This window comes from Pyrus communis, chromosome 10 (genome assembly GCF_041283825.1).
Source record: "Pyrus communis isolate YQ-2024b chromosome 10, ASM4128382v1, whole genome shotgun sequence".
Classification (NCBI taxonomy): domain Eukaryota; kingdom Viridiplantae; phylum Streptophyta; class Magnoliopsida; order Rosales; family Rosaceae; genus Pyrus; species Pyrus communis.
Window position 1 is genome coordinate 30,191,489 of NC_142574.1, and position 16,020 is coordinate 30,207,508.

Genomic DNA, 16,020 nt, shown 5'->3' on the forward strand with positions numbered 1-16,020 from the left:
ATTGTTGTGGAAATGGGGATAGGTAACATGTTTATACATGGGAGCTGAGGGTCATATATGTACTGAGAAATGTTAAAGGTGATTTGTTTAAAAGTGGAATTTTCTGTCGTATTATGTTTTTAACGTAATATTTTATAATATTAACAAGAAAATTTTTACATTGTAAAGTGATAAAAGATACATGAAGGGTCTCATTTTTAAGACCATTCTACTTAGCATTTCTCGTTTGTACTATAGACTATAGTATACAGATACATACTTAACTTTATCAAACAAACAAAGTAAAAGAAAAGCAAGAAAGAGGAAGTGAGATTTTGCCACGAAGACCGCATCGGATATTGGACCTCTACCCTTTATCTAGTCTGCTGCTATCTCTATGCAAATTAAAGCAATGTATGTTGTTAATCATAGGAATGTGTTATTTAAACGTGATTAGCTTCAATTCCTTAGTAAAATTCTCTTTCTTTCTTGAACCTCCCAAATACTCATCTCCAACGTCACATTTCGAATGTCCTCAATATTCTCTCCCATTCTTTAATTCCAATTATAATATTCAAAACCGATTTTATACCACTACCATCACGTGAAATTAGATTCAAAGTAATTAACCCTTAATAACTAATTACAATTATTTAATTAATTCTCATCTAATATTAATCGAGTAATACTATTCATACTATATTATTGTATCACATTTTCATACCATCTGATGTGACATTTGATGTGGATAATCATATCATTTAAATTAATTAGATTTTTAAATTTAGTTCATTATTTAATAAACTAATAATTAAGAAAAACTAATTAAGATATGATCGTCCTTTATTTTCTTGGGTTTTGCAAATTTTTCAAATGATATGATCGTCCACATCAGATGCAACCTAAGATGATATAAAAATATGATATAAAAACATAGTATGAATAACATTACTCATATTAATCAGACAACACAAATTCCCTCACTTCCCCCTCTCTCTCTCATAGTCATAATATTTCAACTCCATCAAGAAAGACTCACGTCGCCACCTGCTCTTTGTCCGCTTACTCTTTGTTTCAACGATTCCCTTCTCAAAGAGAAAAAACATGTTGAGCAACTGTGATCATGAGAAGATGGCTCTACTCATCTCTTCAACTACTAACGAATGGCCACAGGTTCCCTTCTCTCCCTCTCTCTCTCTCTCTCTCTCTCTCTCTCTCTCTAGATTTCAATTATTAGACAAACCATGACACAACTTTTGTTGTTTAGCTCTTGGAACAGAATATTTCTCCTGTGATGTAGTTATTTTTACCCTAGCACCACCGCCTTAACCTTCTTTCTTTCTTTTCCTTTTCCTTCCTTTCCCTTCGATCTTTGTAGATGCAGCAGGATATTCAAATCGATGATATTCATCATCAAAAGGGCTTGAACAACAACAATAACGCTATGTCTTCATCGACGTCGTCGCCGGCGAATCGGATAATGGAGAAACCAGGTCAAGAACAACTCCAGCTCCAACAGCAAGCCCTAAAGTGCCCTCGCTGCGATTCGTCAAACACCAAGTTCTGTTACTACAACAACTACAGCTTGTCTCAGCCGAGGCACTTCTGCAAGGCCTGCAAGCGCTACTGGACCCGAGGTGGGACCCTCCGCAACGTTCCAGTCGGTGGAGGGTGCCGAAAGAACAAGCGCGTGAAGAGGCCTGGCTCAACATCTTCAACATCATCAGCCATGGATGGAGGAACTCCGTCTTCTTCCTGTTCAGTTCCTAGCACCACTGCTGCTGCTAATAATAATAATGCAAACCCTAATTCACACCCGTCCCATATCGATCAAATCAATCCGCTGTTTTATGGGTTGTCTAGTAACCCTTTTATGGATACTGCTTCAGGGTTTGATCTTCATCAGTTGAATCATCAGGCTCAGCTGGGATTAGGGTTTTCATCATCCTCAGGTACTAATATGATGTCCAGTGATAATTATCGAAACCGGTTTAATCCCGCTTCAAATTCATCGCTTCCTTCCAATTATAGTTCCATGTTTAGTACTTCCCCATCCGCCACAGCTCCAACTGTGGCTTCTGTGCTTGCTTCTAAATTCATCAATGGCGGTGCGTTCAAAGATATTCAAACTAGAGGGCCTCATCAGCATAACCAATACTTCCAGTCCTTGCTACCATTTGAAGATCTTCAAATAGCAGCCGGAAGCAACGGCGAGGATGGTAGTGCCTCGAAAGACGTGAAAGTAGAAGATCATGGTGGCCAAAACAGGTTAGAGTGGAATAATAACAATGGCAGCAGTAATGTGAATGGTAATATGAATTGCCAGAATCAGATCACGGAGCAAATGGGGCTCTCAGATCCTACTCTTTACTGGAACTCATCGACTCTCGGTTCTAATTGGCATGATCCGGCAAATCTTGGGTCCTCAGTCTCTTCACTGATCTAGCAAAACCCAACTTCATCGTCAACGTTATTTTTCGATCTCAAAACTTCCTTTTTCCTTAATTAGAGTCATTTTTAGGTTTTTAATAGTTGGTTGGTTATTGGTTTTTAGTGAATTGGAGTGTGGTTTTAGAAAGCCCAAGAAAAAGAAAAAAAAACTAGAAAAAAATTGGAAAAACTTGTAAAAGAAAGTTCAAGGGTACAGTATTGGAAAGAAGATGGCAGGAGCTGGGATCGGAGTGATCATGTCAGCAGCAATAAGAGGATCAGCTTCTTGATAAGTTTTATTAATCAAGGGTTGAGAATCCCCCCTAAATTGCGCTGAGAGGAACCTCGGATCTTCTTCGTCTCACTGCCTCGAGTACTATCAACGATCATCATGATCATAATCGTAATCAACATCTTCTACACAGAGCTGAAGTCTCCTCCATTGGTGCAAACGGCTCCTCTCTAGTTCAGTAAGTTGGTGTGTTTATTTGGTATATGTACAGATGTGCATGACAATGTTTCCTAATTCTCATATGTATTGGTTATAATTAGCTAGGTTGGGGTTGGTGGGTTTACCTTATCTATGATCAGAAGGAACTAATTTTGTTTTTCTTCTTTTGTTCTTGGGGATGGTGTGTTTAGAGGGGAAACATGGGGTTAATTTGGTATAATGGTATACAAGAGATGGGAGACAATTGTTGTTTCAATGTGGGTAATATATGTTGGTTTTTCATTTATATGATGTACGTTTCAACTTAATTTGTACTTTGTAGTTGATGATATCATTAGCTGGTTTTGAATTTGAAATTATGTTTTAGAAGAATGCTGATATTTTCAAACCATTCACATTAAAATCTGAATCTATACTGTTTGACATGATGTTTCACGATAGCCACTAAGGATAAGGTTAGCTGTACAGAGTATGGGGTGGGTAAAACGCCTAATCGTGGCCAATAACCTCATTAGCTATTGATATGCCTTAAACAACTAATTTCAGTAACTATATATATTTCTCAGTTGTTGTTGTTGTAGTGAGCATGCATTTAGGCTAGCTACCATTGAGATTGAGTGAGGTTTTGTGGAAACTAATGTGAACCCCAAGAAAAGTAGATGGGTTGAGTGATCAAAACCATAGTTCGTATCTTGAAATTATTCTACGGGAGACAAATTATATGGATTTGAAGGTACGTGGGATTTATGCCCTTGGACTATAGTATGCTGGCTGTAGCGGAACTGTTTATTCTCCCAATATGGGAGAGAGAGATAGAGAGAGAGAGAGAGAGAGAGAGAGGTAGTGGAGATTCTGTACGCACGTACGTCCGTGATGAAGATTTCACATGCGAATAACTAAGATAAGGTGAATGAATGTGTATTGAATTGAACAAGCCGTAGAAATAAAATGCGCTAGTTCATATTAATCTCTCTCTCTCTCTCTCTAACTAGCATATCTACCTCTGAGAGATCAGTGGAGAGATTCTTTGACTTTATGCGTGCATGTATATGCAGATAATTAACTAGGTTTGAAAATTCGTCTTGTTAATTTGAAATATTCTGTTAAACTAGCTAGCTAATAATTAGATGAAATTTTATGTTGTTGCCACCGTAACATTCAGTATCTGTAGATATGATATTCTAGACTTTAGTGGCAGACAACTGGTATCGCACTCCTTCAAAAGCTGCCAATTCATGATCTACATCTTCCCCAGCTTTCCCTTTGGTATATATTCAAATCTGATGAGAGCGAAATTCAGATGGAAATTGGACTTGCTAATTTCTTATTTTATGACGGGATATAATAAACTGGGGTGCTGTTAATTGTCTAGGGGCAATTTGGAAAACTAGCTTTTTTAAGCACATTAAGGGCTTTTAGCTCCCGTTTCTAAGATTCAGAAATATATTCAGTATTGAGGCCTCTCGAACAATGTTTGAACTCCCATTAAGTGGTCAAGCTCTAAAAGTTGAAAATAATTTACTAAATTCTTTAAGATATTCACATAACTGATGAGTAGGATGGCTTGTCTCACACTTCGTCTACTATTTCGGAATAATTTAAAAAAATAAAATATAAAAAATTCTAGGAAAAAGTAGACCCTGGGGCCTAAATTGTTTTTATAGAAATTAGTACAAAACAGGACGGTAGTCATATATGAACGTATTATTAGTGGTAAGAACACGTTCATTAGTAGAGTTCAAAATTTACACATGATCTTACTAGTAATAACCTTTGTAAACTTTCAGCTCCATGCATCACTGACCTTCATATATAATTGCCTACTTTGTTGTAGTAATTTCCAAAAAAGTAATTTAAGGTTTCGGGGTCTACTCTTTCCTACATCCTCTTTCTTTACACGCATTTTGCCAACATTTTACCCACTATTTGGGAATAATTTAGAAGCGAGGCTAGTATTGGGGCTAACAACGATGTTTTAGTATGCCATGATGCGAGGGATAGTGTGTCAAAGTATTAGAAAAATACATGGCATCATGCTGATTTTCGCATCGTGACACTCCAAAAACATCGATGTTAGTCTCGACATGAAACATCGTGAATTATTGTCAAAATACATTAATGAGGTTACGAATGCATGAAAGAGGTTAAAAGTGGTTTTCTGTGGTGGCAGTGCTACTGGTCCCAATTAATATTTGCTGATCGGCAAGCACGGATCACGATCTAAACTTGCCTCCAAGATGGTACTTTGAAGCCTTCATTATGATATATATACATGCCATGTACGTGTACTGAAAGGTAGATAGGAAAGTGACGATGCCAACATGCATGGTGATGGTGGTCCTGAGTTTGTATATCTATAGTGGAGAACCTGCATGCACATTACATGTTGTCTGGATTGAAAATGGTTTTGTGAGTAACCTAACCACTTAGAAGTTCTTACAAGGTTTCTTCTTACATCATTGTGGGACTCTTTTACTTTCACATCTTTTCATACTCTCTCGCGTGTGGTAAATTTTCGAATTGAGTGACGTGGAGCACATGTGGTCGTTGGGCTTCACACATGGATCAACCTAACTTTGATATCATTAAAAAAAGTTGAGGTTCTACCATAAAACCAATTGACAATACAGAGAGTAACCCGACATCTTATAAACTCTGGCCAAATTCCTCCTTTTACGAGACCAACTTTACATCGCTACAGAAGGCATGCCTTGATATCAATGATTATCTAATATATTAGTATATTAAAGAACAACCGTCAATGATGTGATGATTATAGCCTCATTGCATAATTATGGCTAGAGGTGTCAAACGGGCCTGGCCGAACCTTAAAGTCGGCCCATGTGGGCTTGAGCCGTGCTTGAGACGGCCTACTTAATAAACAAATCGGCCGATTTACTTAATAAAATATTAAGCCCAGCTCAGTTCTAGCCCTAGCCGATTAAGACTTGGGCCGCCTCTCCAAACAGGCTTACTTCGACAAAACAAACTTTAGTTGTTTTAATTTTTAATTTAAAAAAACTTATTTGAACATGTTATTAAGCTAAATATCACTGACATTAATTCTTACTAACCTTAAAATGTATGTTTGCAATTCAAAAATAATGAAGAAATGAGATTCCTCATAATGGGTCAGGGTCGCGAGCTGTGCTCAGTCCATTGAGCCTAAATCTTAAGTTCAGTCTACCCACTTTTTACGAATCGTGTTATGTCATGACTTATTTAAGTGGACATGACAGTGTTGTGCCGGATTTAAGTGGGCACGTGCTGTGCTCGTGCCGGCCCGCTCGTTTAATACCTCTACTTTTAACAATACGAAGAAAGAAGACAATGGTTGTGGAGCACAAAGCCATAACAATACATTCAATAATTGTCGTTAATAATTTAACTATATAATATGTCAAACTCTCGTAGAAAAACAAAATATTTAGACGACTGATTTATGTTATACTATACCAATATGTACATTGCGCCGTAGTACCACCGTTTTACTGCAGATTACGAGGCCAGATTGTATATCACAGTTAGTTCTAGGTCGATATTGACAGGGGAATGAATGGAAGAATTTAAAATGGCATAGAAGCTGTTTGATATCTTTTATATACAAGGGGTAACTTGTCTAGAAATTTAAAACACAATTATTTTGATTTTAGGGCGTTGACGTGATTAAGATAGGGCGTGTTTAGGCAGCACTTAAATAAGGTGTTCTAAATTAAACCTGGACGGGGATGTCAACTTCTGCAGAAAGCTGATCCTCTAGGGTAGAAATTGGTGTCGGAGAAATTAGGGTTCCAAGCTGCATGTGATGGCAGAAGGTGTAGTCTCTACAGTCTATTTATGTAAGAAATTATCAAGACACCACTAACAAAGCTGATCCTCTAGGGCAGAAATTGGTGTCGGTGAAATTAGGGTTCCAAGCTGCATGTGATGGCAGAAGGTGTAGTCTCTACAGTCTACTTTGGGTTCCGAGCTCCCTATCGATTCTTTAATATAACATCTAAACTAACAAATTTATCGTTTGATCAAAAAAAAAATAATAAAAAATAAAAAAAAAGCCAAATTAGGATAGGATTTTTAACCAATCTTGTCACGCCAGGTGTCATTATCCAAAAATACTATTTTGTGGATAGATTTCCGACAAGATTTTCAACCAATCTCGACGCACCATGTGTTGAAAATATTGAAATGTGAAAGTATATGAAAGCTTTGGTTGAAAATATTGAAATGTAGTGTAAGGTGGAAGATGATGGTTAGGCATTTATAGAAAAAAGAAATGAATTTTTTATTATTTTTTCTGAATTTTTAAACAAAATTTTTTATTAATTTTTATTAAGTTAATTAATCTAGACCGTTGGATTTGAAAAAAGATTCAAATCCAACAGTCCAGATGTGGACACGTGGCCAACGGTCATAATTCTGACCTTTTTTTTTATACTATTTTTGGGCAAAAATCGTGGATCGTTGATCTTGGGATCGAACGGCCCAAAACGTGCCACATCACTAGCCGTTGGGTTTGAATTTCAAATTTTTTTTTTTTTACCTTTGGAAATCCAACGGTCCAGAAAACTAGTCGTTGGAAATCCAACGGCCTACGAGCCACGTGGTTTCTCCCGCTCCCCTCTGTTGCACCTGCAAAGGCGGGCCCCGCCGTCTTTTTCCTGTCGGGAACGCACGCCCAAGCGAGCATGGGAAGCCTGACGCAAAAAAAAAAAAAAAAAAAATCAATAGTGGCCTGTGACGTCATGTTGACGTCAATGTGACGTCACATAGCCCAGCACATTGCTCATCAAGTTTTGGGCCGGCCTACAAGCTGGCTTGAGCTGGGTGCCAGCCTATTTGGATCGGCTAGAGAGTTTTTAAAGGGTGTCAGCCTATTTTTCCCACTTTGGACCAGCCTATGTGCTTGGGCTAGAGTTGCTCTCATGTTGTCTACTTCTTTATATCCCGAACAAATCCAATTATTCTGGGGATGCAGGGGACCCCCTCAATTGACAGCGGAAAGACGATCAGCTGCTGGTCCTCCTAGCTCCTGCCTCATTCTTGCATTTAATTTAGTTCTGGCTTTTCATACAAGCGATTGGGAACACGGTGATGCTCTCATCGAGATATACAGACAAATCGAACCTATAAATTTAAGTCAGAAATCAATAGCAATTTCGAATCCACTAAAAATTGAAAATCTCAAAATTTATCATCGAATGATAATAACCTTAGCACCACAATGCTTTTATAATGTATTACGTATCGTATAACATCTTCAAACTTGCTAGGAAACCTTATAAAAAAACAAAGATTGCCATTTTTCACGTCTTATTCTTATTTCTCCACTCACTTTTTAATAAAAAATTTAAGCCTAGACTTACATTGGGTTGTGAAATAAATGGACAATATATAAGCCTAGTTTGCAAAAATGACAAAGGATGAGGATGAAAAGAATTCTGGAACGAAAAAGTGTGGATGCCCTTGTCCAATTAAAGGGTAAGAATTAGCAACTGATGATGATTGGATATTAATAGTAATTATAGTAGTGCATAATCACAACAGAACATTTGGAATGTCATTCATATACTATTAGATTAACATGCATGTTTTCATTTACATAAGTGTTGACCTTTGCATAGTTCAACATCATTACTAATGTTTTTCAACGATCACGTAGGATCAAACAGCATAATCGAAGAAGTACTCTTCCCACTGTACTCACAGCATGGTCCTAAATATCATTTGAACAATTGCGTTTTATCATACATCACTTATCATATGAATCCAATTGTAAAGGATGAAAATCGTTTGTAATATGGTTTTAAATATGTATAATCTCATCATATAATCTTGGAAATTTCTAATTTAATCCCTACCAAATACATTATGTTTCATTTTATAAACATTCTGCTACAAGCCTTACGACATGTATGTGAAGGAGCCAACTAGAAGAGGACAAGAACACCAATACGAGGAAATATGGGTGCAGACATGAGACAATGGCCGGTTGTGTGTGACGTTTAATAATTAGAACTCCTTCCGTCCTTAGAAGTACCCCCTTCTCCACGCTATCTTCCCAACTCCTTCACTTTGATAATGGCGTACGTCAAACCTTTGCTCTAAAGCAACCCTTTGCCAAGACAAAAGAATTGTCAACTTCCTTTCAACCCCATCTTCTACATTGGTCCCCTTCTCTCTTTCAATCTTTATTCCCACTAAGTAGAAGTGCAGAACAAAAAACAAATTCCTCTTGGAGAAAAACTTAAAAGGAAATCCGATCAGGTCATTTGTAATACTTCTTACAGAATTATGTGATTCTATGTATTTTGATCTCACTTGATCTTACGAAATCTAACTAAGAAATCTAGGTGTAAGAGCTACCCTAATAGTGCAACTACCAAATTTTTTGATATATATAGAAATAGGGATATTTCCATACTATGTTTTTGAGAATCCATCATTATTACTTTATCAACACACACTTTCTAAGACAAATTCTTGATACCATAAAATGGTCTACACTTTCATTTTATGCCTCATTGACAATATATAGGGCAGTCTAGTGTATCGAGGATTTATGTGAATTAAGAATATGTCTGAGAAAAAGATCATGTCACTGCATCACAAATTAGTTTTTATAGCACTTCAAAAATGCTATGGTAGCCTACGATAGCGTTAAAGAAAGTGCTATAACAGCCCACGCTATGAAAAGTCTTGCTCCTTTCATAGGGTTTTGAGTTTTAAAAACCTTAAACAGAACCCTAAGTTGAAATTCCAGTATGAAGTTAAATCAATGAGTTCATAAATCGTTACATACAAAGAGAGAAGGAAAGAAAATTGTTTATCCTTCACAGTGGAGTCGAAGACTCGAAGTGCCTACTTTGCTGAGAATCGAGGAAGAGATGATGGAGAGAAACAGGAAGCAAGGAGACAAAATTGAAGCTTGTTTTTTGTTTTTCCTTTCTAACCATTTTTGACTGAGAATCTAATTAATTACAAATGAACTCTTTAATTATGATTTAGTGCACACATTATTGGGCTAGATTGGCACACGCGTAATTGTCTCAAAAGATCATAAGGTTTAAGTGGCCAATCCACAAAACTTTCGAAGGAAACCGCAAGACCTGCAAAGCTTGACCAAATGATGGTGCACTGGGGCCTTGAGTCGCACATCGATGGGATGTCAATTTGATGGAAAGTCCACTTCTTTCCACCGGAGTTTTTGTATGTTGAGTAAGTGGGTCGCCACCACTTCTGCATGCTTCGATGTTATAGAAATATATATTGTTGGAGTTTGAGACCCTCTTGTCTCACATTGGTCAACAGTATTTTTTCACTAGCCTTTATATAGGCTTATTCCTTTTTCTTAGTAATTAGAACTTGGAACATTTGGAAATGGATTGAAGGCTTGAGCCTTATGGTTGTGTGGATTAGGCTTGATGATTATACTATAATATTAATATTAACTAATATTAATTAATCAAGACAAGGGCCTTGGGCCTTGGGGCCAAGGAATTAAAATTAATCTGATCAATTAGTTTTAATTTTGAATTAAGTTTTTAATTAAATTAATTAAAAAACGTTTTGATTAATAGACACAACTCTTTGGAAAGAGCTGTATAGCTTCAGATACATCCAAAAGGTGTTTGAAGAGGTATGAAAGAGCCTATATAACTGGAGTCTTCATTTCCATCAATGATTATCTTGTTGAAGAGGTATGAAATAGCCTATATAACTGGAGTCCTCATTTCCATCAATGATTATCTTTTCTTCCTCCTTATCTTCCGTACAAACTTTCCAGAGAGTAAACACACAAAGCAATTCGCTAGAGTTCTATGCGGGTTGTAGAATTAGGTAGTTGTATCCTGGTCGAGCAAACGTTGTAGAACCACAAGCACATGAGTGGGATGGAAATACTGTTCGAAGGACATAGCATTTGCGCTAGCCTCTACCTTCAATTCATTCAAGTTAGTATCATATTAATTTTTTGTAATTATTATGCTATTGCATTCTGTATTGCAAGTATTTGTGAATAATAAAGTATAAGTATTTTGGTTCAGTATTTCTGTTATTTTATTGTTTCTAAATTGTTCTCCAACATATATAAGCTGTAACACATCAACATCAGGTAAATGTATATGTGGCGCTAAAGCTAGACACTGGATTGTTCCTCCATGCAAAGGGCGGTGGAAGGTTCCCCACTAATGCACTCATCATACTTTGTCCTGAATGCCCTTTCCAGTTTCAAGTGAGACCTCTTTAGGTTGAAATACTCAATCATTCGATTCATTCCCATTATTTATACAAGTTTCTTGGAGCACAAGCAACCAAAGATGGCGACCTCCAATGTGCTATACAGTTCAATTTAGAATGGAGAGAAGTGGGGACTGGAATTTTATTCCAGCGAATAGTTCTGAGCTAAGACAGTGATGGATGTCAAAGGAATATTTATCTATTATTTATTTATTTGATTACGTCGAAGAATTTTGAACACTGAATTTAGTCTACTCGTTTTTACATCCTCACCACTGAACAAATCCCAGTGGCTTACCATTTTTTTTTTATTCCACATCGCATTCATCCCACAAAACTCCAAGGGCATATTTTACTTTGTTTCGACACAATTAATTTTTCGGATAAATGTTAGGAGAAGTAAATTTTAAACCTTGCAAACTTAAATAATGTGTCACCAATAAGAAACAAGCACGATAATCGATACTTAATTAATAATTCAATCATCTACAACCACATCATTTGGTTTGCAAATTGGTTTAAAAATTTGGTCTCCCTAACATTACCCTAATTTCTCATGTTATATTTTTTCTTGGCATTAGTTAAGACATTTCCACTAAATTTAACTCATTAATAAGTGGTACCACTCTAACACCACATAATTAAGCAAAGATAAAGTAGTAATCACAAGCATAACAGTGCACCGAAGGTTATCCCCAATCTAATAGGTAAAAATTAAAAATCATGAAGTTAATTTTGAAGTCAAATTTTATTCAAAATATTATATCATCAAATAAAAGTAAGAAACATTTGCAGTCAAATGCATAGTCATATATGACTTTAGGGTTTAGAGTTTACCCTATATATTTGACTATTTAAGTCAAATGCCAATCAAATATGACTTTGCACTTAACTCTACGGTCATATGTAATTCCAACTTCAACATTTTATGTGCGTTGGTGATAACCTAAGGTTATACTAGTTACGGTAAATAATTAAATTTCAATAAACAAAGTATCCATTGCAGATTACTCATTCCAACTTCAACATTTTATGTGCATTGGTGATAACCTAAGATTGTACTAGTTACGGTAAATAATCAAATTTCAATAAACAAAATATCCATTGCAGATTACTCATAAAGAAATAGAAAGGCAGTATATATATATCCATCAACATTAACCACAAAACTTGGAAATTGGTTATTGATATCCAGCCTCTTATAAGCGAGTTCAAATGAAAGACCTGTAGTTTTTGCAGTAAAAATTATATATGTTATAGCTTAAGCTCTTTATAATACAAATAAGAAATACTACAGTCTACGTCTCATGAACAATTCCCACTCGGACTTGCTTTAGGTTTTATACTCAATGGTTTAAACAAGAAATTTAGAGTCACTTACCCTAAGATATAAAATGATCAGTTTTTTCTTTTTTCGTGTGCGGCAGAGATCTCTCTGATGCAGACCAAAGATTTGCTTTTAGTCGGAAACCACAACACCCACCTTCACGCCTCAGCATTCTATATTTGTAGAATAATCCCATTGATTATTTATATATTAATTGATCATGCGGCTGCAAAGCCCTAATTGATCTTTGTTTATGCAATAGTTAATTAATTAATTGAACGTAGTGCTAATCAACTGTGCCAGTGGTGGTCCTTGCAGAGTAAGATTCACTACTGGAGTTGGGACTCAGTGTCCTATAGAACGTGGAAGGTGGTGTTTGAACTTTGAAATGGGATCAAACCATGCTAGGTAGGCTCTATCATTCCGAAGCGAAGCTAGAAATACAATTCATTTGGCACAACGGTAATGACAGGTGCAGGTTATTGTAAAATTCTAAAAAGAGGCATATTATTGAGCATTTGATTAACTCATATTCATTGCGCTTAGTGTACACTTAGTGTACATTCTCACCCGTTGTGCTCTTTTAATTGGGAAAAGGATCCTCTCCGGATCCTCTTTGTGGGGATCCGGAGGATCCATCAATCACGACCGTTCATCGTACATCATGCGGTTAGTTTTCGTTAGATACTATTTATATTAAATTTAAAATTTAAAATGATTTATGATCGCACGATGTATGATGAACGACCGTGATTGATGGATCCCCTGGATCTCCATAAAGAGGATCCGGAGAGGATCCTTTTCCTTTTAATTGTATCTTTAGCGTTGTTATTATTATTATTATTATGAACAAATAGATAAATTATATATATGCATAGAGTTGGAAGGTCAAATTTTTAGACATATGGAAGGAGGGAATTCTTCTTCTTGAGTTGCCAAAATCAACTATACAACTAAACTTTCTGTTATATCTGCCTCCTGATGGTTTTGGATGAGGAGCCAGTGGTGAAGTTGATGGTGGTAGTGAGTTGATTATCGTTTGCCATAATCCGATTTAATGTTGTATTGAGTAACAAAAAGTGATTACAATTTAAGCGAGACCCTGATTCCTGGTCAGATCACTATTTTTTCGAGGACAAAAACTTGAAGGGGCACTTGCCCTTAATAAGATTCTCCCCTGCTATCATTCATTTGATATTGTTGTACGTCTCTAAAGAGAGACTTATCCATCTGATACTCCACCCTTGTGTAACAAACCAGTGGCGATGCCCAGTGAAAATTGAAACACATGGCATCTTGTGGTTCGTTCGAAATACCACAATGTCCTATGCAGGCAAATCAGTCTTATTCCTCAGAGCATTTAGGTGATGATAAGTTTAAGAGATATTTTGGATGCGGTTCCTAGTTCTTAATACTCTTTGACTAAACCATTAGTAGTATTCAAAGTTTGATTAAAGTCCCTTAACTTTGTACACCTCATTAATATTTATATTTTTATAGTTTTGACATTAATTGTTTAATATTTTATGAGTTTTATAATCCTATAAATTTAAAATCCCTCATTATAATAGTATTATAAACAGCTACAATAAAAAAAATTCAAACATTTTGATTGAATAAATGGATAAAAACTATGTAACAATAAGAAATAATAAATGGCAAAAGAATATATCCATAGCGTTAAAAAAATTGGTACATTTCACATATAACAAAGTGGTACATTAATAAAGAAGAATGGGTACATTATAAATAAATTAGGGTCCAAATAAAAGTTAAAAAAAAAAAAGAGTACAAATGAAATTTTAAAATATATGGGAGCAAAAAGAAATTAATACATGGGTACAAAATAAAAACTAAAAAGAAAATACTACAAATTAAAAAAAAAAGGTTGCAAATTAAAAGTTGGTACAAACTAAAAATATAAATATATGATACAAAGTTTAGCCATAAAACATAAATATGCCATATGTAATTTTTCTATCATTGATTAATTATACAATGTCACGTGACAGTAAACACATGGGCACAAATACAAATAAAACTTTAAAAAATATGGGCACAAAAAGAATTTAATATATGGATACAAATTAAAACTGAAAAGAAAATTGGTACAAATTAAAAAAGGTTTGCAAATTAAAAATGGATACAAAATAAAAATAAAAATATAAGATAAAAAATTTAGTCATAAATATAAATATACTAATTGTAACATTTTTAACACTAAGGGAATATATTTAAAAATAAAAAGTATTTATTATTGAAATAATTAATGATATTATTAATACCCAAGAACCTTGATAAAAAATTGAAAAAATAGAGAATTTTAATCAATGAAGTAGCAAAAAGAGGGATAAGAACCTAATTTTCCCAAGTTTAAATTCTAAAATATGTGTCGTAAAACATTAACTCACAGTCACCCAATGACGATCAACACAATGGTCTCCAAGAGGTATGCCTGCATTTGCAGACATAACATTTTCTTCCAATATTTCATTCATATGAATTTACTAGTGTTTTATTTTATTTTAAATAAAGCAAATAAAGAGATCTTGTAGCTGCAACAGGCAGGCTTTAACCTGTCAAGCGCAATGGTCATAATAAATCATAAAGCAAATTACCAAAACAATAAAATAAATCATAAAGCAATTCGGAAGTCTGAGTCTCAAGTGATTCCTTAAAAGCATTTGCAGTCAACCACCACATGCAACAAGACCCATCTATATGACTCTTGTTCATCAACTTTTCCGCACATTTAGCTAAACCTTCCTCTATGCATGCATTACATCTAGCTTTCTGTTCAAGTACTGTCTTTTTGTTTTGAGTAATGATGGGGAAACTAAATTTTGTAAACTAAATGACATGGAAGTTGATGAGTAGATTATTACTTAAACGTTAATAAACGTGCTCATTTTCTATTGGTGACACATCATTTCGTTTGCAAATTTAGTTTACATTATTTAGTCTCCCTAGCATTACTATTTTGCCTTTCCTCTTTTCCTTAAAGACCTTGAATTAACTACAAACCATCACTTTGACATAATTTTCACACGACTGGTGGTATATGGAGAACATTTATTGATCACATTACTAACCATCGACTTAGTATGAGTTCGTATAAATGAATCAAACTAAGCTTTGTTTATTAGATCAGTCTTCAATAACGTGGTCAGTAAATATGTATGATATAAATAACTGATCAAATACTGATCATTTGTCTAGTACAAGTCTCGCGTAAATGAATCAAACTCACTTCCGTTTATTAAATCTGTCTTAAACAGCGTGGTTAGCAATCATGGTATAGATAATTGATCGCATTGGCCACATGACCTGTACGAGTCCTGCATACTTGCATACACGAGTTGAACATATCATCTTCGTTAATTAGGTCTGTCTTCAACATGTCAGTAAATATGGCAACGGATCACATACGTCAATCTTTCTAAGACAAGTCCTACGTACAATTCGAATGCTTTTGTGTTTATTAGATTTGTCTTCAGCAACGTGACTAGTAAACATGGTATAAATTACGTTAATTTCGGATTATTGAAGGAGAGCAAACGATAAAGGCATAAAATACCAAAAAGAAAAGCACAAAACA

The 16,020-nt window shown here is 35.2% G+C and overlaps 1 protein-coding gene across 1 annotated transcript; it reads left to right on the forward strand.

The window, feature by feature from the left end:
- The first annotated feature begins 938 nt into the window (after positions 1-938).
- On the forward strand, positions 939-3,232 carry LOC137728793 (dof zinc finger protein DOF1.4). Its single transcript, XM_068467559.2, has 2 exons — positions 939-1,152; positions 1,358-3,232. Exons 1-2 carry the CDS (start codon positions 1,084-1,086, stop codon positions 2,423-2,425), a joined length of 1,137 nt encoding a protein of 378 aa, XP_068323660.1. The 5' UTR covers positions 939-1,083; the 3' UTR covers positions 2,426-3,232.
- Positions 3,233-16,020: the final 12,788 nt, after the last annotated feature.

Bases quoted from the DNA above. Each gene is read 5' to 3' on its own strand.
- LOC137728793 (XM_068467559.2), top strand. From the start codon at position 1,084: ATGTTGAGCAACTGTGATCATGAGAAGATGGCTCTACTCATCTCTTCA. The intron at 1,153-1,357 runs GTTCCCTTCTCT...CGATCTTTGTAG, and splicing joins CTACTAACGAATGGCCACAG to ATGCAGCAGGATATTCAAAT.